This window comes from Grammomys surdaster, unplaced genomic scaffold (assembly GCF_004785775.1).
Source record: "Grammomys surdaster isolate TR1022 unplaced genomic scaffold, NIH_TR_1.0 126219, whole genome shotgun sequence".
Lineage (NCBI taxonomy): Eukaryota > Metazoa > Chordata > Mammalia > Rodentia > Muridae > Grammomys > Grammomys surdaster.
This window is the reverse complement of record NW_021621022.1, coordinates 4,548,265-4,571,020: the sequence shown is the minus strand read 5'-3', so window position 1 is coordinate 4,571,020 and position 22,756 is coordinate 4,548,265. Positions and strand designations below refer to the sequence as shown.

The following is a 22,756-nucleotide window of genomic DNA, read 5'->3' as shown; positions in this document are numbered from 1 at the left end:
CATCTGTGTGTGTAGTCCTCCCATCTGTGTGTGTAGTCCTCCCATCTATGTGTGTTGTCTCCCACACTGCCGCACAGTGCCAACCAGTTCTAGTTTTCTACAGTATGTCCTGCAGTAGTACACTGCTCTGTGTACACAACATGAAATTAATGAGTGTATACTAGATCCCTAGACATTTACTACATCCTGATTATATGCTAGTCCCTGTAATAACCCCAGTGACAGAAGCCATTGCCTTAAAGACCTGACACTCCAGGAGGGGAGGCAGAGACACAGTGGACTAGAGCATTCAGTACTGAAACAATGTGACTGTGATTAAAGTCTGTCCTTCTAGCCAGTGGGGAGGGGCGTTAATCCTGATAACTAGGGGTAGCCTCTGCCTAGAGAAAAGAGAGCCCCAGAGTCTCCAGTACCTGAGCTGGGACTGGAGGCAAGTGAGGAAGGGCTGCAGAGGGGTGGCTGGTAGGCAGCATGGCAGGTCAGTAGGGTTAGCCTGACTGGCCACTTCTGTCCTTTACTGTAAGGACCATGTAGACGGGTTAAAGTCAAGGTGCTGGGGTGCAAGAGACCTTGCATTACAATTCAGACACAGTCTTTAGGACCTGCCTTCCATTAGTGATCCCAGGCTCTGAATTCAGATTGCTTTCTGATGGCTTGGCAGGTGGGATTATCTCTTGTCCTCACCCACGTACCTGGGTCACATGGAAGAACACGGAAGAACTCCTACATAGGTCTTACCTGCTCTGGCTTTCACCAAGAGTGGTGCCACCTGTAAAAAGGTCTTTTGTCCAATGAGAGCGAGTCAGGCAGAGTTTGCTGCTCAGTTTCTGGTGAGCAGTGTTCTAGAAGGAACTAGGTACAGGTGACCATGTCTGTATCTGGAACACACTGGGTTGTCCTGGTCCTGGCTTCTTAGCTGCCTCCTCTCTGGACCCACTCTGCCTTAGTTTCCTGAATCCTTCAGACAGTTTGAACTCTTGAAACACTTTAATGTATGTGTTAAATGGCTGTGCCCCTGATATTTTGTAATGAGGTGTGACATATGTAGTGAAGTGAGGTGCCAAGAAGGTGGCTTCATTAACAAGTATAACCACTGCCTAGATCAGTAACAGCATTCTCAGCACCGGGGGTGGGGCCCTTAGCATCTTTCAAATGTAACCATTATCTGACCAAATTTTGGAGTCTCTCCTGTGCCTAAATTTTGTGTAAAGGGAATGTTTTAGCTCTGGCTCCATCTGCACAGTTGTGAGAGAAATGTCTCCATTTGGATACATAGACCATAGTTGCTTTTTCACTGCTGTGTTATATTCCTTTGTGAATCTATCCACCTATAGTTGATAAATACTTGAGTTCTCTCTTATCTTGGAGTGTTAGAATATTATGTCACCTGTTGGACATAGCATTTCTCTTTTCACTAAGGTGGATATCTGCTAGTTCTTGGAGTATGTCTACAATCTAGAACTTGGGGGAAAGTTGTCCCTTTGAAGTCTGAGCCTCCCTGTCGTCGCGGAGTCTGAGCTGATGTCCATCCCCGTTCTGCCTATGTTCATCGTCTCCTCGTACTGCACCTGTCCATGTCAGACAGACATTGTAGTAATAACACGACTAAGAGAAATGTGTAAGGTAGTGTGGGCCCTGGTTAGAGTCAGTCCTACTGAGCTGCATCCATCTGTCCGTCTGTCGTAATGCTAAACCATTCTGAAGTGGGTAGAAGCAGACAGTGTTCCTGAGTGTTTGGGTGAAGATGACGAGCTTACAGCTGGTGTCTGAGGTTGAGGCAGCCTTGTGGGGCTGAGTCCTTACCCTACATCGTGTAGGAACTCTCAGTGCCAGGACTGAGTTGAGCTGAAGGATACCAAGCTAGCATCCACCGAGAACTGGAGAGGAGTTTGGTGGGCTTTTCCCCACCAAACCTTTCTCTTCACAAACCATGTGTTACTGTGAGCCAGGGCCACTCCATCAAACCCACTTCCCTGGCGACATCTAATGAAAGAAAGCTTTCTCCTTCGGCCCCTCCTGCACTCCCAGCACCTCAGACAGCAGCCATGTATTGCTTTACTAGCTGTGCAGAGATCCATTTTCCATCTGCCCTCTCATTCACCTCCAGAAAACCGTTCGGAATACAGGCCTCTTGGATGTGAAATCCCCTCCTCTTGTCCTCGGTTCCCTACTGCAGTGCTCACAGCATTGGTCGTCTGTTGTGCCTACATGAGTGTGCTGCCCTGGTCCTGTGGTAACTGTCAGGGAAGGGCATAGCTCCACAGTGGAGTCTGTTCATAGAAGGCCAGCATAACAGAAATGGGCCAAGTCTCTATATGGGGTTCGGTTTGGACAGTAGTACACTCTGAATAAGAGGCAGGGCCGAGGCTGAGGGGTTCATGGCTGACTTCTGAGGGCTGCTAAAACTGAGCTGACTAGAGCTCTGGTACTTTGTTTCCCCTGCAGGGGTCGGCACAAGAAATTACTACCGAAAGATGGGCTACAGATTACAAGGCCCATACATGGTAAAGTTGCTAAAATAATGACCACAGCAGTCTACCTTCAGGAAGCATCCTCTCTGACAGAAGATTCAAGTACGGTCTCCTGAGTCCCCAGCAGAGGCTGAGGAGGTAAATGGCCAGCACACTCCTATACAGTACTCTGCCCTCCCCGCTGTGGCGGCTGCTGCTCACAACTCTGACCCCTGTGACAGAGGCCAAACCCACCTCTTTATGTGCCCGTGGAGCCACTTCTGGTTTTAAGGCTTAAATGATTTATCCAGTTTCTAAATTCTGCATGAAGGCTGCAGGTGACCCATTTTGGTTCATACGCTGTGACCAGAGCAAATCAACTCCTTCGGCCATCATTACTTGTGATTGTCATCTGAGGGGCAGCCTCGGGAGAAGATTATTTATATATTCAAAGACAAAAGCCGGACTGCAGCGCACACAAGCCATCAGATGTGGCTCTCTGCCCTCTACTCCATGCACATTCTCCCTAGAATTTAGAAAAGGAGCTTTGCACTGGAAATCTTATCTTGAGTGACTCTGCTGTGTCTTAAAATGTGCTATGTTTGGGGAAAGAAGGGCTGAGATGGTGGGTTCTGTTAATAAGCTTGACGCCAGCGTCTCCAGCCCATCCTGTCAGAAGCCTGCCGTGACCCAGGCCATTTCAGAAGCCTTTCCTTTGTCCCACGTCCGTGAAGTCTGTATGTCCATACCCCTGACACCTGCTACCTTCAGCGTGCTGGGCTAGCTTGTGCCAGCCAGTTCATCTGTCCTGTGCAGACATGGTCCAGAATGCATAGCTAGAGCCTCATGACCCTGGTCAGGACCAGTCCATCCTCAGAAGCATCTCTGCATGTTAGTTCTGTAAAGTAGGCAGTGTTGACAGTGCTGCATGAAGAAGGTAGGAGTTAGGTTAGTGTGTAAAAGCAGGCCAGTCTGACCTGCATGGAGAGCATGGCTTTCCAGAGGCTTCTTCACCATCCAGCTTGTCCACCAAGGAGGCCAGGCTCTGAGAGTCAGCCTGCCTCGCCTGGCCATCTGGCCTTTCCAGCAGTGTTTAGTGAAAGCTGTTCTCTAAAAGTCTGAAAAATAAAGTCTTTAGCATAAAAGAAGAGTCGTTGTGTGGTGCTTTTTTCCCTCATCCTGTAAATGTGATGGCATTTGTCAGGAATTTACAAGCTTTGCTCCCCGGCCTGTGACACTGGCTGTCTCCCCCGGGTACTGTTTCCCATCCCATTACACTGCTGAAGGCAAGTGGCAGCAGCTCTGGAGGGCTCACTGTGGGCACTCCAGCCACTGCCAAAAGTGTAGTTCAGGGACTCTAGCTATTTCTTAGTTATGTATTTCCCCATCAAATATAAACATACCACACTGATGAAGTGCACACCTCGGCCTTCGCTCATGTTACTGGAGTCGGTGCCTGCTGGGCCAGCGGAGGGCTGGGACTCCCTTCCTGCAGCATGCCTAGCACACATGTGTTCCTGGCTCTCCCTTGCTCATCTCTCACCCAGAGAATGAATCATCTCACCCAAATGAATCAAAACACACAAGCCATCAGAAAGGCAAGCGTGTGCAGTGCTTGTTTTTAAGGTGGCCACTTAGAGCAAGAATTTAAAACAAGACTGCTGAGGGCTCCACCCTTCCCTTTTTGAGGACCTCAGTGCCCAGCCTGGACTCTCGGTCCCTCAATCCAAGGTTCCCTTTCCCAGCTCTCCCTTAGCCCACCTTGGCACAAGTCCACAGAAGATGCTGAGCTTCGCCAGGTATCAGCTCCTGAACCAGCTTCTTTTGTGACCTCCAGGTTCCTGGCCTGTGTAGCACTTGGCGTAGTTGCCTCTGTGACTTTCAGAGACCTCTGTTGTTCAGGCCAAGGCCACCTCCTGAGGAAGATGAGCTAGCTTGCTCCTCTCACCTTGGTGTAGGCCTGCCCGATATGTGACGTGTTTCTCATCTGTACTGGACAGCTTGCCAATAGCCTGAGCATGCTTAGGTAGCTCTCCTGACTTCAACTTTGGGGTTGAATCAAGCTGTGGACTAGGGAGATAGCTCAGAGGGTAAAACATGCAAACCTGGCATCTCTGAGTTGTAAAAAAAAAAAAAAAGTATGTAAGAAGTCAGCTGTGGCATCCTCCAGCTGTAATTCCATACTCCCACCTGCTGGGAGTCAGAGATGGGGACCAACCAGAAGCTCAGGTTAACCAGCCTGGCATACACAGCCCAGATGAAACCAGAGACCCTACCTCAACAAAGCAGAAGGTGAGAAACAATTCCTCCAAGTTGTCCTCTGACCTCCACACATGTTCATGGCATGCACGCACTGCACAACACACATGCTCACATACTTCTTAAAAACCAAGCTGTACCAAAAACATAATGAAATTTTCCTGGAGAGAAACACATTAAAGCTCATTGTCACGAGCCTGGTATAGCTCATTGTTTGTTTAATTTGGGAAACAGTGAATCCCTTTTCTATTTCCCACTCCGTACTGAGCAAAATGTACTTAAAAATGCATTTTAATCAAAGGTGTTCAGGGTAATTTTTTTAAAGATTATCACCCAATAAGAAACACAAATGTTGTCGTTGACTTGCGGAGAGCCCGAGTTGCTGCGAGGAGCTGGACATGTCTGGAAATGAGACCTTGCAGAGCTCAGGGTGAGCCTCCTACACTTTTTGAGCTTCAGTTTTCCTGTGTAGCATGAAATGAGCAGCCGATGCCACAGGACACCATGGGCATAGGATGAGGTCCTGCCTGTCACGGCAGCCAGGCGTCATGAGGTCAGTCACTGCCCTGATGAAGCCCCATGGGTGTCTTGGGCTGGAAAACCACAGTGGGAGTAGCTTGCCTCCCTCCAGTGGTGTTTACAAGGTTCAGATGAGCCCATGCTCACCAACCTCTTAGAACCATACCTGTGTGACCAGGCACAAGGGAAAACAGCTGGCTTTGCTAATATCTAGCAAGGAACACTGTCAGGTCCACATCGGTGACACTAGACTCCAATGTTTTACTGGAAGTTCTCCAAGTGTCACAAAGATAGTTTCTACATGTGCGTCCAGCATCCAGGCACTGATGAAGTCCTCTGCTGTCCAGATGCATCCTCTCTTTCATTCACATGATCCCATAGGGGACACTAGAGGAGCAACAGCAGCATTTGAGAATGCAGCTGTCATTCTGAGGGCTGCCTGGGAAGTAGCCAGGTGTCTGTGGTGGAGCTGGCCGCTGTGTCACACTGAGGAGCTCCTTATGGAGTGTGACAGCCTTTTGTGGTTGGAACATACATATTTCTATGTAGTAGATGTGGACTGGCCACCTCACTTGTGGGGAAAAGATGGGTGGTTGTGAATGAATTGCCCTCATAAGCCAAGATAGAAAGAAAACTCAGTTTTATTGAGTACCTTGCAGGGAACAGAGGACTGGACAGTAACAAGGGTCCTATGTGCAGTGTAGGGCAGTGGGTTGCTGAGATCTCTGTTTTGAAGAAGTATTATACTTTGTGGTGGTTTGAACATGTTTGGCCTAGGAAGTAGCAATATTTGGAGGCGTGGCCTTGTTGGAGTAGGTGTGACTTTGTTGGAGTAGGTGTGTCACTGTGGATATGGGCTTTGAGACCCTCATCCTAGCTGCCTGGAGGTCAGCATTCTCTTAGTGGCCTTCAGAGCAAGATGTAGACTTTTCAGCTCCTCATGCACCATGCCTGCCTGGTTGTTGCCATGTTCCTGCCTTGATGATAATGGACTGAACCTCTGAACCTGTAAGCCAGCCCCAATTAAATGTACTTATAAGAGTTGCCTTGGTCATGGTGTCTTTTCATAGCAGTAAAACCCTAACTAAGGCATAATTGTTCAGTTGTGCATCAGAGTGGTCCTGGTTGCTTGTTCCCTGGTTAGCATTCCCAGTCAGCAGTTTGGTTGGAGGAGAGATTTGTCTGTTTGGAAAGTCTGAGCTAAGCTTAAGAAATTTCCCTGACAGGACCCATCCCACTTTTCTGGGCTTTTCATAATAGATGGCCTTGCTCCACTGAAGAGGTCTGTACATGTGTGTCTATCCTCAGGGCCTTTTGTTGGAAACAGGGTCCCCAGAACATCAGTGTTGAGAGATACGGTCCCTGTGAGGGGGGACTGTATTGTGGGCTGACTTTCTGATGGATTAAGGTTCTGTGGCCAAGAATGGATTAGTTATGGTACAAAAGGTTCCTGGTAAAACAGGTTAGTTGGTTCCCTCCCACACAGGGACTCCCTGCAAGAAGGCCCCTCAGGTGCAAGCCTTTTAACCTCAGACTTACCAGTCTACAGAAGCATAAGATATCTCTAGGCATGGAAGTATGACTCAGCACAAGAGCACATAGTGAGGCCCTGGGTTAGACCCCTACCACCGCCCCAAAGAAGCACACACATAGAGCAGCGGTTCTCAACCTTCCTAATGCTGGAACGTTCAAGTTGTGGTGAAGCCCCCCACTTCGGGAATAAAATTATTTTGTTGCTACTTCGTAACTGTAATTTTGCTGGTATGAGTCATAATGTAAATATCTGTGTTTTCTGATGGCCTTGAGCCACACCTGTGAAAGAGTTGTTTGACCCCCCCCCCATAGGGGTCATGACCCATGGGTTGAGAATCGCTGACAGAACTTTGCTGCTCATGAATTGCCCAGCCTCAGGCCTTCTGTTACAGAACAGAGAACAAGCTAGGACAAGGTGCCATGAGGTATGTAAGCAGGTCTTACACATCTTAAATCCTTTGGATTCTCACTAACACCTAGAATTGGACACTAAACATGGGGCTGGGTGGTCCCCCAGTGGCTCTGCCACCACACTTTCCCACCCATGAGCCTGTGAAGGTCACGGGGCAGACCTGTCTAGAATTTGGCCTTTTTCATTCCACGGTAGCAGTATATTCGATTTCGAACAATCTCATCATACAAAATGTCAAGCAGCCTGTTCGCTGGAGGCGCTGGAGCGTGAACATCCGTTATTGAGGTCGGAGGTGACCATACCTTGTCTCTCCCACCCTGATGTAAGGTGCTGCATAGAAGCATAGTCCACACCAGCTGAGGCCCTGAAGAGACGTTTGTCCTTCTGTCTCAAGGGCCCCCTCTCTTGTATGCATGATTGGAAACTGAGCTCCAGAGAGACTTGACAGTACTAGCAGCCACCACTGGACAAGCAGGACCCAGGCTCTCATCACCTGGACCCCCTCCCCAACTCCTGGAAGAGCAACCTGATATGCAAACTGCTGGCCAACCCATGTCTACAGGAAGAGAGGAAATAAGAGGGGGAGGGGCCTAAGGAGATGTGTTGGGCAGCTGAGTCTGCTCGACAGGAATTGTCTCCCTTACATATGGGAACCTATCATTCATAACAGGAAGCAAGTTACCTGAGACCCCAAAACTAGTCACTAAGGAGTTGAGTATGGGGACAACACCCACCCCCTGTGAGCCACAATGCCTTTAGAATTGACAATAACAAGGGCTGAGGCTAGCAGCTGGGTTAGAAAGGAGTAGGTCAGGGCTTTACATTGGCCTACCAGATGGCCCCCATACCCCCTGCCCAAACTCCACTTGTACAATCTGCACCATGAGTTCTTTGAAAAACTCCTCCATAAAGACTTGTACCAAGAAAGGCAGCTGAATGCAGCAGGTGGGAGGGGGTGATGCAGAGAAGACCGTGAGGAGGTGGCCTAATCGGAGAACTGACTGAAGCTGTTGTCTGAGGCAGTGATGGACACTTTCGGGAACTGAACACACATCTCCCTTTGCTCCCTCCCAGAGCACACCAGGTGATGGTCTCTGTATGAGGGAGAGAGTGAATTCAAGAGCCTAACGTGGACCGAGTTTCTTCAAATAGCAGTGACATGTTGTCTGCATTCCATCCCTTCAGCCTGCCCAGTGAATAGCATCCATATGAGCAATACTGGATTCTACTTTAAATTGAAAATGAATGGAATCATACTGATTTTTTTTTGTCATTTTAACAATGTGTAACAACATTTGAAGGCACACGTGTTCTTTTGTAATTGGGTTTATGTTCAGATGGAATTTGGACATAAACTTTCTCTGGGAACTAGAGGGGCTGAAACCTCCAATCTTCCTTCACCTGGGATTGTACAGTAGGTGAGGTTCTCAGCCCTGGAAAGTTTGGAATAAATGAAGGAAAATTCCCAGCATCACAGAAATTCCCACAATACACAGAGAACATCTGTGTATTTGGTTCTTAGAGTGTACCTCAGAGGCTGGGGAAATGGCTCAGTCTGTAAATGCCTGTCGTGCAAGCTTAAGGATCCAAGTTCAAGCCTCAGAACCTACATTAAAAGGCCAGGAGTGGGGGTGATGTGCATCTATACCAGCATGGGAAACAGAGGACAGGTGGACCCCTGTGGTGGCCAGCACACTAGCCTACCTGCATGCTGTAGGCCAGAGTGAAACCCTGACTGAATTAAGCAAGGTAGATAGCTTCTGAGGGTACTAAAGGTTGTCCTCTGGATTCCACGTGTACCCCACACATAGTGTACACACACAGGTATACCCCCACACTCACAGATACCACCAACAAATACAGTTCATGGTATTTGACATTTTGGATATTCATTTATAAGAGGCAGACTCGTGCTTCCTCCACCTGAGGAGGTCAGCTCGCATGAGCAGAAAAGAGCAGACCCACAGGCTGAGGAAGGCGTTCACACTTAGAGGTGATGGAAGATGGACAGCCATGTAGAAATGTAATCAGACTAGACGTATGATGTTCTGGAAGGAGTCTGGTGGCCCCAGACTTCTTGGCCTCCGTGTGGTGATCCTCCTTCCTGGCTATAGCCAAAACAAAAGTCTTCAAGTGGTAGGAGAGACAGGCCTTAGGTTTGCTCTAGGTATGAAAGTGTGCTGGTGCCCATGATCTGCCTTTGGAGGGTAATGCTGGTGTCTGTAACTTGCTTCTGAGTAGAGAGAGGACTAGTTGGGGAAGGCCCATTTCAGAGGCCTTCCTCAGCCTGCCAGAACACTGTATTTTGGGTATGGAGTTCTGAGCACCACCCTCCCACAAATCCACCGTGATTCCAATTTAAAATGCACAGTCACTATGGAGGCAGATTGGACTTTTACATTGAAAAAAAATCTACGAGATTTTGATATCTGTAAACAATGTCTGGTGTTAAGGAAAGGAGATTTTATGTCATATTCAGAATGCCATATATTGATTTATAAGGCTTAACTACTGAGAAACAGTTTGCTTACTGAAGTCATAAAAGCCCTGCCAAGCATCTCAAGTGCTTGAAAACAAAACCATGTAGATGGAAAAGAATCTATTAGTGTGCCTTGAAGCAGTCAAGGAACTGTGTTAACCACATGGAAAATGGGCCTGCTTTTTAACTTATGCTTAAACCCACGCCAAGCCTAAGGAGGTCTGGGAGCCCCAGCACTGTGGGCTCTGGTGACATTTGTGCCTCTCAGACGCTGGGAGGCAACCAGCAAGGCTAGCCACCTCTAGATAAGGCCACATGACATACCTGCTCCATGAAGGCTCAGACTCCATAATGTATTACCAGAACCAACCACAGCAAGAAAAAGTATAGAACGGAAGTGGTACCCTTGGTGAAGAAACCTAAAGACCTCTGTGGGGAGGGCCGGGGTTGTGGTTTCCACACCCCAAAGCCGCGTGGCCAGATGCTTTGTATGGCAATGTGAAAGGTGCAGGGCCCTCCAAAGATACAAAACAGGGATGCAAATGGGCAAAGGGGAGGTGGGGAGAGGGGAACCCTGCAGTGGACAATGTCTTGAAGCCTGGTTTACTAAACCTCAGCACCAGAGTGTGCCGTGGCAGGCCACACAGAGTGGCACACACAAGACCACGGGTCTTTTGTGGGAACTGCTTCAGCCTGGCACTCACCTGTTCCCCTTGCTTCTGGATTCCATCCAGCACTCTGAGACAGCTTGGAGGAAGACAGCAAGAACGGAAGGGTCTAGAAAACGCCATGGTCCCCTGCGGTGGGATGCTGAAACAGGGAGGTAGGATCTGAGCACCTCAAGTGTGCCGTGGACCGGGGCCCCTCCCGCCCCACGGCCCCTCCCGCCCCACTCCGCATTGTTAGCTTGCCTTTAGTGTTGAAACAAGAGAGTTTTCTGTACTTTAAAACTCCATAGCAACCTGACGCTTAAAAGCCCGGGGTCTGTCTCCTGGTTTTAGTTTTCAGTTCTGGTGGGCATCTGAGCCCAAGTATCCCAGCTTCTTCTGCCACCTTTTGGTTTCTGTGACCGTTACTCATGAGCACCCTGCTACTGCCTCCCCTCATCTTGTCCCTCCTTTCTTCCGTTTTCTATTCTTCCTTTTCCTCCTTCCCCTTCTCCTGCCCCTTGGCTTCCCTTTTCTCCTCCCCTCCCCCTTCCTCTTCTCCTGCCTCCCCTTCTCCCCTCTCTTCCTCTGCCTTTGTCTCCTCTTCCCCCTCTTCCTGTTCCTCCATTTCTTCTACCCCCCTTCCTCATCATCACAAGGTTGCTACCCTTCCTTGCTACCTGGATGATGCCACCCTGAGATGAGTCGTCCATCTGTCAGTGACAACTCTGTCCCCTCAGCATGAGTGCCAGTCACCCATTTCCAATTGCACACTTGACATTTCTACTGTAATGTCCCACTGTCACCTCAAAGTCATCTAAAATTAAGCTCTGCTCCCTCCACCCCCACAAACTCACTGCCCTCCGTGACTCGCATTGCTGCTAATGGCCCTAACTTCCTCTTACCACCCAGTGCCCAATTCCAAGACATCTCAGCTCTGCTCCCACTTCGCCCTACCAGAGTGGGTGGCCAGTTCCTGAATTCATTTTCTCTGAGTTCCCTCTGGCTTCTCACTTTAGCTTTTTATTCCATTAGCTTTGTTCCTCTGCGCTGATCAGTTGCCTGCTTCCTCTCGACTTTAACCGGACCTATAAGATCCATCTTTCGGTAAGAGTAGTGAATGCAACCACTAATCTCTTTACACACAGGCTCACACTCAGTCCTCACTAGTCCTCCCCAGTCCTCTCAATCTCCTGCCCTGCTCTGTAAAGACAACTCAATCCACCCCACCCAAGCCTCTTGGGGTCCCAGCTGAGCTCACCTTGACTCCTGCCTCCCCTGACTGTGCCGTTGTTCTTTGCAGGTGAAACTCATAGAGAAGGAAGCGGGGGTGTAGGGCGTCACTGCTGTCTGGAGCTATGGATTGCCACTATGTCAAACATGGACATCTCAACTTGGGTCCATACTTCATTTGGTCCCTGAGCTGCAGACGACAGCCTCCCATCTCTCTTTGTTTTTCATCTTGCAGTTTAACAATAATCCTTCCATTTCTTGTCCCCTCTTGGCAGACACGCCCAAAACACTGAGTCCCACTGGAGCAAACATAAAGCCAAGTTCAGGATCATGGGAGGAATCTGTGGAGACGGGATAGACACCTATTCGCTCAACTTGGTTTGTGCCATCCATTTCGAGATGGCGCGTTTGATTCCTGTGTAATGATTCCTGTCAGCTGACAGGATGGCTAAAGCACCTAGAGGCACATTCTCCAGCTAAATATGTGAATGACATCAACAGCCACCACACCCTCAGTGCTGGCCAGAACCTCGGGGGTAACCTTCAAGCACGGCTTTCTAATGGAGTCCTCATGGCTGTCGATACAGAAACACACTTCTCACCTCAAAGGGTGTAAGAGAGAGTTATTTTGAAAGTAAATATTCCCCCAGGTAACAGACTCTACTCCAGAAGTGGCTACATGAGATTTTCATCAGTTATGGAAGATGTCATAAATCAAAACATTTTTCAAATACATGGCTGGAGGCCTTAGGTAGGCAGGCTACAGCGAGGCAGGGGAAACTGCTACAGGTCAGTACATGGTAACAGCCACTGTTCTGCTAAGAATGCATTGTAAGGTTTTAATAGTCATGAGGATATGACAATAGTTATGTCAGACACGGGGATGGGAAGTGGATAGTGGCCTGAGATAACTCACTCTGATTTGTGTTATACTCTACGAACATAATCTCTAAGTTCATTCATTTGTAGAATCTTTAGCACATGCTACCTCCCTCCCTCCCTCCTTCTCTCCTTCCCTCCCTTTTCCTTCTTTCTTTTCTTCCATTCACATGGCACTGTGACACGTTAGAGTGGCAGGCTGCAGTCATATCAAAAGGCAATGCATTCCTTCTTTCTTGTGTTTTACCTTAGTGACCAAGAGCCGTCCCTGTCCCTTCCATTTCTGTGAGCGCAGCTGATGCTCAGAACAGAGCAGGTCCATGGCCCACAGGGCCTGATCTTTTTATTTCCTAAGTGATTTCTTTTACTTAGATATTGTGATTGTGTATATCATTTGTCAACTTGACAAGATCCAGAATCACCTTGGACACAAAGCTTTGAGTATGTCTGTGAGGAGTAGTCTAGATTAGAGTGACTGAGGTAGGAAGACTCACCCTAACTGTGGGCTTACTGACTGATGGTACAAGGTGACTCTCAGCTGCCCCCTCCTGTGCCCAGGCCTCCCCTAGCAGAATGGGCTTTTCTTCAAGCCCTAAGCCAAAATACAGCTTCTCTTGCTTCCACTGCATTGGTTGGGTACTTTGTCTCTGCAATCAAAAAGCAGTTAATACCAACATACATGGTACAAAATCTCAAGGATGCAAAAGCTTTATCGTGGACTGTCCCCTTTACGATCGCCCATATACCCTGTGTAGCCCCACCTGCTCAACTTCTCAGAACGATTCAGTTCATGGGAAAACAGAGTAACATGTATGCTCGTCGTGTGTTTCTGACATTGTGCTGATCAACACATAAATACTGAAACTCATCCTGATAGCTAAGTGGGGTGGTACACACCTGACAGTGAGTCACTCAGGAGGCTGAGGCTGGAAGATCTCAAGTTAGAAGCCAGCCTGGGCTACATATCCAGATGCTGACTCAAAACCCCACCCACTTACCCAAGCACCATCCTGATTAAAAGTGGTTGGATGAATGAATGTACCATAAAAAACAAAGCTCCATCTCCCTCTTTCCCTCTCTCCCTTCCTCCCTCTCTCTCTCTCTCTCTCTCTCTCTCTCCTCTCTCTCTCTCTGTCTCTCTCTCTCTCCTTCCTCTCCCTAGCCACTAGTCTAGGGTCCCAGACTCAGCATAGGTATTCAATTGTCTGGTCTAAGGACTGGTAAAACCTCAGTCGAGATGGAGGAGGGTAAAGAGGGAAAGATGGAGGAAGGAGCCTGCAGAAAAAAAGTGGGAGTAGTTAAATAAATCAAGCTGCTTTGCAAGCCAAGGACAGCCCACCATGGGACAGCCCATGCTCTGTTCTAGGCGCCCACTCATCCAAGCCCAAGGAAGGGGCTCTGCCTTGGCCCAACTGCTCTGGGTGTCACCAGCTCTGCAGAAGTAGGCTCATCTCGACCTTCCAGGTCCTGTTCTCTCCTGAGTTCTCTCCATCTCCTGGAGAACATTGCCTCTGCAGATGACTCATGGGGAAGGAACCATAAACCTCTCAGTCACCCAGCCCTGCTCCAGCAGCTGGGTGCCCTCTGCTTTGTAGTTGCCTTCTGGGGGCAGTTTAGATTTTGTTTGACCACCTCCTTGGAAAGCAACACTAACCTTCTCTCTAACTCATTGTTTCCCTCCTGTGGGCTGTCACTGGTAAATGCCATCCCTCCCTGGCTACTCACCAAGATAAGAAGAGAAGAAAATTAGATAAAAGAAAACAAGAAAGAAGGAAAAGGAGATCTGGAGATTTGGGTGGGCTCAGCCCCTTGCTGTTTCTACAGATAAGAGAGTGGTTCATGTCCCACACCAAGATGCTAGTCGAAGAAGCAAAGCCTTTCTCTGTCTGAAAACTGCTTAAGAGTGAGAGCTGAACCCAGTGACTTGGAAAAGGCCACACAGGAGAAGCGCAAGTCTCCTTGAATAGGAATTGTTAAGAATGCCCAGCAGTCCACACGCAAACGAACAGATCCACACCCTCCACCCTTCACGAGAGAGAGAGAGAGAGAGAGAGAGAGAGAGAGAGAGAGAGAGAGAGAGCACTCTAAATGAATCACAGAACTAAACACAAGACATAAAAGGAAGACTCCTGGGAGATAATGCAGATAACCTTCACCACGACACCAGCTTTCCAAGTACGTCACAGTCCACGCAGGAAATAATTGATAAGTTAGTCTTCACTAAAATTAAAAACTTCTGGTCTGCAAAAGATAATGTCCAGATGATAATTCAAGACGGGAAGGAAACATTTTGCAGAAAGCTACCAGATAACAGACTTAGGTCCAAATCCAACGAGCAACAAGAAAAGGAAGAACCTCATTAAAATACAGGCCTGAGCAGATACCTCAGCAAACAGGATGTGCGGATGGCAGAGAAGCACACGAAAGAAAGGATGCTTAGTGTCATGGGTCCTCTGGGAACTGCAAATAAGAACAGTAGATGCCACCACATAACTGTGAGCATGGCCAGAATCCAGAACACTGACAGCAGCCGATGGGGGTGGGAACAGGAAGCTCATTTGGGGCTGTTGGAATGAGGAGGGTACAGATCTGTTAGAACATCACAACATGAAACTGGGGAGACTGCATAAGGTGAGAGACTCCATGACACTGACCCCAGGCACATAGGTCAAAGGGGACCCTAAAAGTTACCAGCCATGAGGGTTGGGAAGATTGAGTAGAGGGATTACAGAGAGTTGGTTGTTGTTATTGATGATGGTGAGGATGATGGTGATGGTGATGATGATGATGATGATATGATGTGTGGAGAGGGGAACATGTACATCTGTGTGTGTGTGCGTGTGTGTGTGTGTGTGCACATAAGTGTATATTTTCAGAGAACAACTTAAAGGAGCTGGTTCTTTAATTCTACCATGTGGGTCCTGGGAATTAAATTCAGATCATCAGGTTTTGCAGCAGGCATCTTTACCAATCTCACCTGCCCTTTCAACAAAGTCTTTTCAACAAAGATCCCAAGTGTCCACCCCTGGGCTAGGTGGCCATACAGAACTTTCCAACAGCAAGATGGTACCACATACCTGTGACTGTGGCCCAAATCCAAAACAGCAACAGTAATGACTGCTGATAGGCAGAGCAACAACAGGAAACTAGGGAGATGATTCAGTGGCACGAATGCTACTGAACAAGTGTTCCTGAGCAGATGTGAGGACCTGAGTTCAAGTCCCTAGCACCCATGTAAACAGTTAGCCATGGCAGTGCATGCCTGTGACCACAGCACTGGGGTGGAAATAAATAGGTCTCAGGAATAGTGTCACCACACAAGTAGGACATCCTCACTGTTTTGGTCCCGAGAGAGACAGAGACAGAGAGAGAGAGAGAGAGAGAGAGAGAGAGAGAGAGAGAGAGAGAGAGAGAGTGTTCTACCCTAGTTTTTCTATGCAAACCTTCAACATGGGACATGGTCTTTGTTTCTGAAAAGTTGGTTCTGTCTTCTCTCTTTATATTTCTTCCTGCTCTTCTGTCAGGCTCATGAGCCCCATTCTTGGTCTCAGGGTATACACTTTTTACCCGAGGGTTTTTGTTGAATTAGCAAGTGCATTGGCCCAGACGAAGGAAACCATGTGGAGGCAGAAGATGAAGCCCAGAGGTCACAACATGCTGTGTGCAAGAAGAAGGTGGGAGCCACTCATGGTCTGGGTTATGAGGACACAGGATTGGTATGACCCTTTGTGACAAAGCACTTCCACACACACAGCTCAGCAACCCGACATGTATATATTACTCCTATTTGCCTATCCTAAGTTAACCTTTGACCTAGATGCAATCTAGACAGGAACTCAAACGTGATAACTATGGTATATGCCAAATCCCCACACACAGAAAAACAGGTGACTGAATCATCATCATCATCATCATCATCATCATCATCAAACCATGAGTCTCAGAGATAAGACCAACCATCTGACCAGATGGGCAAAACTAGACTGCAATGATTGATAGCCTCTGTAGCCCCTCCCTAGATGATCGGCTGGCTAAGAATAAGATAACAGACAGAGCTGGAGAAAATGAATCCACTGTCTTCTCTGACTGCCGGCTCTCTGATAAAGTTCAGTTTCAAGATTCAACGCCTGTCTCCATTGATTGGCTTCTCCAACAGGTGGCAAGGTCTGAATTCTGGTTCCAAGGCCACATGTCTTCCTGGACGCCTGGGGCGGAGGACTCCAACTCACCTGGGAAGCCAAATGTCTCCTTATGGTCAGAGAGATCAGCCACACAGCCAAGGTGAGCAATGAGAAGAAGGGCATCCATGGGGAAGAGAGCCTCAGGCAGCAGATACCTGCACGCGAGTAAGATACGCACAGGGTCACACACTCTTGTGCACATTATAGGAGTCTCAGGTTGGCTATCCACGTACACAGCACAAGTAGAAACATACTCATGGGCACACATGGATAGAGAAGACCAGAAAACATCTGCCCTGGGTGTGTACCCTCAGCCAGAACACAAATACCTTACATCTTGCCCATGGTTCTCACCGTATGAATATTTATGAGCAAAGAGATGCAGCACAGTGTCAGCTGCTGTTTCTTGGGTGACGGTTGCGTGCTCACCAATGCAGAGGTTTTTATTGTTCTGTTCTCTTGAAGAATTTGTTGCTACATGTAAAATCAGACCAAGTGCCGTGTGACTAATTAGCCTGAGCCTATAAAGCACTCAGATTCTGGAATGTAACCTAGAACTGCGTCTATATTAATTTTTTATTTTCTTTTGTAGAAACAGCTTCATTGGGATATCACTGAACTGCCATACAATTCTGCCACTGACTTGCACAGTCCAGTGGCTTTTAGTATATTCCAAGCGTGTGGCCTTCAGCACATTCCGTTTCAGAAACCTCAGAGCCTTTAGCTCTTGTCCCAGTTTGCTTTCTGTTGCCATGATAAAGACCATGACAAGAAGTAACTTGGGGAGGAAAGGATGATGTATTTCATCTCTCATTTCCGGGTCACGATCCATCACCAAGAGAAGTCAATGCAGGCACCTGAAGGCAGAAACATGGAGTGGAAAACTATGTCAGAAAAAAAAAAACAGAAAAAGGAAGCCACGGAGGAGGATGCTTACTGGCTTGCTAGTTGGATCATACTCAGCTGACTTTCATATAAAACCCAGGTCCACCTGCCTAAGGACAGTGCTGCCCATAATGGGCAGGGCCCTCTTAGATCACAAGTCAAGACAACTCACAGACACAGACCAATCCTCGGTTGAAGGTTCCCTCTTCCCATGTGGACTCTAGGCTGTTGAATTTAACAATAAAAACTAACGTGGAAAGTCAGTGACACACATCTCCCATACCCCTCTAGTCCTAAACAGACACAGATCTAATTTCTGCCTCTCTAGGCTTTACTAGTTGGACATTTTGTTTGTGTGAAATATGTAGCAGGTGATCTTTTGTAACTGAGGTTTATACACAGTGGAACATGCATCAGTCCATAGGGTTAAATAATATTCCATTACATATATCATATTATTTATTCATTTACCCATCCATGAACATTTGGGTTTTGCCACCATTTAGCTATTATAAACAATGTTGCCATGAACATAGGCAGACAAGTATGTGTTTGGATCTGTGTTTTCAATTCTTCTGGGTATGCAGCTGGAAGTGGAATTGCCGCCTTGCATGGAGATTCTGTAGTTGGCTCCTTGAAGAATTGTCAAGCTGTTTTTCCATTATGGCACATCCCCACTGGTGACGAATTCATGTTCTCCACATCCTCATCAACACTTGTTCCTTCCCTTCTTCAGTAGGATACTGCAGGCATCTTCCTGATATAAAATCCTATCTCCCTTTAGCTTCAGTCTGGATCTCCCTAATGTCTAAGATACGGAGCATCTCTTACGTGCTTCTTGGCTTCTTTGGGGGAATATCTATACAAGTTCTTCACCGATTTTCAGCCAGACTCTTTGTCTTTCTTTGGTGGGGTTCATTTATTTTCTTAGTGACATTTTCAGCCCAATAGTCTTATTGACTATTAGTAATAGTTACCACCAGTTAGTAAGGTTCAGCCATACAGGTTTTTCCTGGTTAGGGTTACTATTGCCGAGATGAAACACCATGACCAAACAACTAGGGGAAGAAAGAATTTATTTGGAATACACTTCCACATTGCTGCTCATCATTGGAGCAATTCAGGAACAGGGCAGGAAGTTGGATGCAGGAGCTGATGCAGAGGTCATGGAGGAATGCTGCTTACTGGCTTGCTTTCCATGACTTGCTCAGCCTGCTTTCTTATAGAACCCCAAACCACAGCCCTGGAGTGGCCCCATCCATAATGGACTGGGGCCTCCCCCATCAACCACTAATTAAGAAAATGCCCTACAGGCTAGCCTACAGCCCGATCTTATGGAGGCATTTTCTTAATCAAGGTTCCCTCCTCTTAGATGACTTTAGCTTGGGTCACTTTGATAAAAAAAAAATTAAAAAAAAAACCAGCAAGCACAACGTTAAACTTCATATACCCAATGTCATAGCTGAGTGAGATGGACCCATCGAGTTTGGACCAGTGTGCCACACTGCAGTCCCCGCGTAGGGACTGCGTGCAGTGAGCACGCATCATCTATCATTCTTCTGTCATTTGGAAACAGCATAAGATAAATAATCACCCTGTGTGCCAGAGATGGATGGATCTCGTCAATGCACAATCACTCCTTGAATAGAGTCTGATGCAAGGGATAGTAGCATTAATTCTGCAAAATAAAAGGTCTTAAACCTCCCCTCTCAATAGAGCAAACTTTGTAAAAAAAAGAAATTAAAAATTTACACCTACCAGAGAGGTGGCTAGTAATTTTTAGTGTCATTGTGCACCGTAATTTTGATAGAAAGTATGGGCTCCTGTGAAGTCTGTTTCTGTGGGGAGAGATTGAATTGATTCATTGCTGGATGCTAAGGCATCAGGAGAGAACAGAATTGAACTGCCAGGTCCACACCCACCCATATGGCCTGTTTCTGCCGATCACGTACCCACCGGAGTCAGGTCACCATGCTCTCCTTGCAGCAGACACGCCTGGGAATGTGAATTTTGACACTCTCTGGGTGACTCAGCTTGACAAAATGGAGCAGGAAAGCTTTTATAGCCTCTGAATGATTAGGCAAATTCAGTGTACAGAGAGAGTGTTCATTTTGAAAGCCTTTGAGAACGCAAATATAGATGTGTTAGGACTCTCTCCTTCAGATAGTCCTGGAGATGTTAGTCCTGGAGTTGATAGGATTGCTATCAGGTTAGAATTATCCTGATCATTTTATTTCTGGATATTATCTGGGCTATTCCACTAAAGTAAAGCTTACTCTAACAATATCCACCAGCCTTGAAACACTATTTCCCCAAATACATCCTATGCCCGCTGAGGGAATCTCTTTCTGGTTCTGTCTTTGTCTAAAAGGAGCAAAGAGTGTCAGTGAGCATCAACCACATTCATCTAGAATTTCCTCCTACAATTTTCACCTGTAGGAAGTGTGGGTTGCTGAAGGGTAATGGCTATAGAGATAGCAGAGGCAGCTCTGTGCTCAGTAATAGGGCGATTCTCAGCTGTCAGGTTAACATGATGGCTCATTACACATTTCAAAATGAAATGTATGAAAACTGCAATAACACATGTGACAATGATAATGTGGTGTTAAGGAAATCATTGTGTAGAGACCCTACCTAGTCAAGACTTTGTAATACAGGAACTAGAAATAGAAAGGCCTAGAAGGAACTTCCCAAGAGCATTCACAGTGACTGCCCATGCACAGCACAACTGTTTAAAAGATTTGGCTTTAAAGATAGTTTGTTATTTTCATATTGCACTGTTGATGGCTTTTTCTAAGGAGGTGTAGAGGTCTGTTTGGCTGAATAGTGCTGGTGCACGTCTTTAATCCCAGCACTTGGGAGGCAGAGGCAGGTGGGTCTCTTGAGTTTGAGACCAGCCTGTTCTACGGAATGAGTTCCAGGACAGCCAGGGTTAAACAGAAACCTTGTCCTAAAAAACAAAGAAAACACACACACACACAAAGAAGAAGAGGAAGGAAAAAGAAAAGAAAAGAAAAGAAAAGAAAAGAAAAGAAAAGAAAAGAAAGAAAGAAAGAAAGAAAGAAAGGAAGAAAGAAAAAGGAAGAAACATTTTCCGAGAGAGGAAGCATGGGCAGAGCACAGAGAGGAAGGCACCCAACCCCAGCGCTCTGGGGCTGCACTGGGGCTGCTTACAGGAGCATGAGTGACTCCTGGGCGACTGTATCACTGAAAAGCCCATTGAGTGAGCTACGGGACAAACGTGAAGTCCTGCCTGAGGCAGTCCTGGGCTCTCCAGAAGGCTTCATGAGTGTCATGGATCCTTTGAGTCTACACCTCCTTCCAATTCCCCCCTTATTCTTCCTCTTTCCTTCTTACCCTCTCCCCCCCCCCTTCTCTCCCTCTCCCCTCCTCCCCCTCCCCCTTTCTCCCTTTTCTTTGTTCTCCCTCAATCTTCTCTTTTTCTTCCCTCTCCCCTCCTCCCTCTGTGAAGGAATGCTAACAGTCTCCTGAGCAAGCAATTATAGCCGCATTGATTTAAGATGTCGATGGTCAGGTCCAATCTGGAAGAAATGGCTGCAATATGTCTTATCAAATCTTTGCTCCAAATAAAATGTCATGTTGCAGTTGTTAATAATCACTACTGCTTCTCAGTTCCGTTTCTCTAAACATTGCTTTAGTGGCAACCGCCTCTCCTACCTGTAGGGTAGCTCTCCATGTCCAAAAGTCAAGCACACACAAAAGCATTGAACTCTCCAAGTTTTGTCTTTCGTGTGTGGCTGAGTCAGCCTCAGAAGGCAAAATGCCGGGGGAGGGGGCACTGACAAGATGTTGAATGTTGGCCTTTGACAAGCTGAAGGATATGGCCCTGGATAAAAATGTAGAACTTGACAGAAAAAAAAATCAGCATTCCATGCATCTGAAAGCATGGTCCTGAAAATTGGGTTCTGAGCCTTTCCCTTCTATCTGTGTTATGTTAGAACAATCAGCTCCCCTCTAGTGGCTTCTATTTATCTATAAAGAGAGGAAATTCAACAAGGTCCTAAAGGTCTTTCTACTGTTTTATGTGCTTCTGTGTGCTGGCTTGTCTGTGTGTGTGCCATGTGTATGCAGTGCCTGCAGGATCCAGAAGAGGGCAGTGAGCTGAGGTTACAGGTGGTTGTAAGCTGCCTAATGTGGGCGCTGGGAATTGGAGCCAGGTCCCTCTGCAAGAGCAGCAAAATGCTCTCAAGTGCTGAGCCATCATTCTTGCCCCGAAGGAATCCTCACCTAACTGTGAGACTATAAGGGGGAGGGCAGGAGAATGTGTCCTCAATAACCAGTAGGCATGCTTGCAAAGTGGTGCAAGGGAAGACGTTCTCTACAGTGTGGTTTGTAGAAGCACAAACACAACAATGGAGTCTTCCAACAGATGGGGAAGGAAGGATTAGATAAACCATGAGATAGCCATGAAAGCAATGTTCAGCAGTCATTACGCAGATGATGATTTATAACATAGGTGGAACATCTATAAAATTTTACAGTATCTCCCTCTGAGATGATAGTGAAGTTGCTCTAAGATTTTACTTTTGCTTCATCTGTGATTTTGTTTTAATAAAGACTTCTGTTTCTTGAGCTCTCTCTCTCTCTCTCTCTCTCTCTCTCTCTCTCTCTCTCTCTGTGTGTGTGTGTGTGTGTGTGTGTGTGTGTGTGTGTTCAGGTGCCTGCAAAGACTACTACCTGATGTGTATGGTAGGAACCGAACTTGCATCGTCTGAAAATGCTCTTAACTGTTGAGCTATCTCTCCAGCCCCTATGTTCTATTTGTAAAATTAAAAATACACAAGATACAAATGTAAATAAAAAATACACTGTTTTCTCCCTCAGGGAAAAAGGATCAATTGGAGATACACATATATACAATCATGCACACACACACACACACACACACAGAATCAATCAGATATATTAATATATATGTTTGTGTGTGTCTAAGTACATAGGTGTGCTGAGATTTGTTTTAAGGAATTGACTCTTTTGATTGTGTGGCTGGCAAGTCCAAATTCCAAAAAGCAGATAGCAGTCTGGAAGCTGACAGGGGAGGCTACATTTTTTCTCCATTTTTTTAGATTTTACCTATTTCTATTTTGTGTGTATTAGTGTTTGGCTGCATGTATGTATATGCACATGCCCAAGACAGGACAGTAAAGTAAGACGGATAGTGGAAGGCAGCTCAACAGCCCTGGCTATGGACAGGGGTTTGGGTTAGATTCAGATAGCTTTCAAGGGGAGCACCCCCATGATATCTGGTGTTTAGAAGC

General features: G+C 46.9%; 1 protein-coding gene across 1 annotated transcript in view; it reads left to right on the top strand.

Moving 5' to 3' along the window:
• The window catches only part of Elp3 (elongator acetyltransferase complex subunit 3), a 60,940-nt gene extending 57,342 nt beyond the window's left edge, over positions 1-3,598 (top strand). Inside the window, exon 15 of the mRNA XM_028758824.1 lies at positions 2,446-3,598. Within this exon, the coding sequence (XP_028614657.1) occupies positions 2,446-2,522 (77 nt within the window). The 3' untranslated portion in view covers positions 2,523-3,598. The remainder of the gene's footprint in view (positions 1-2,445) is intronic.
• Positions 3,599-22,756: the final 19,158 nt, after the last annotated feature.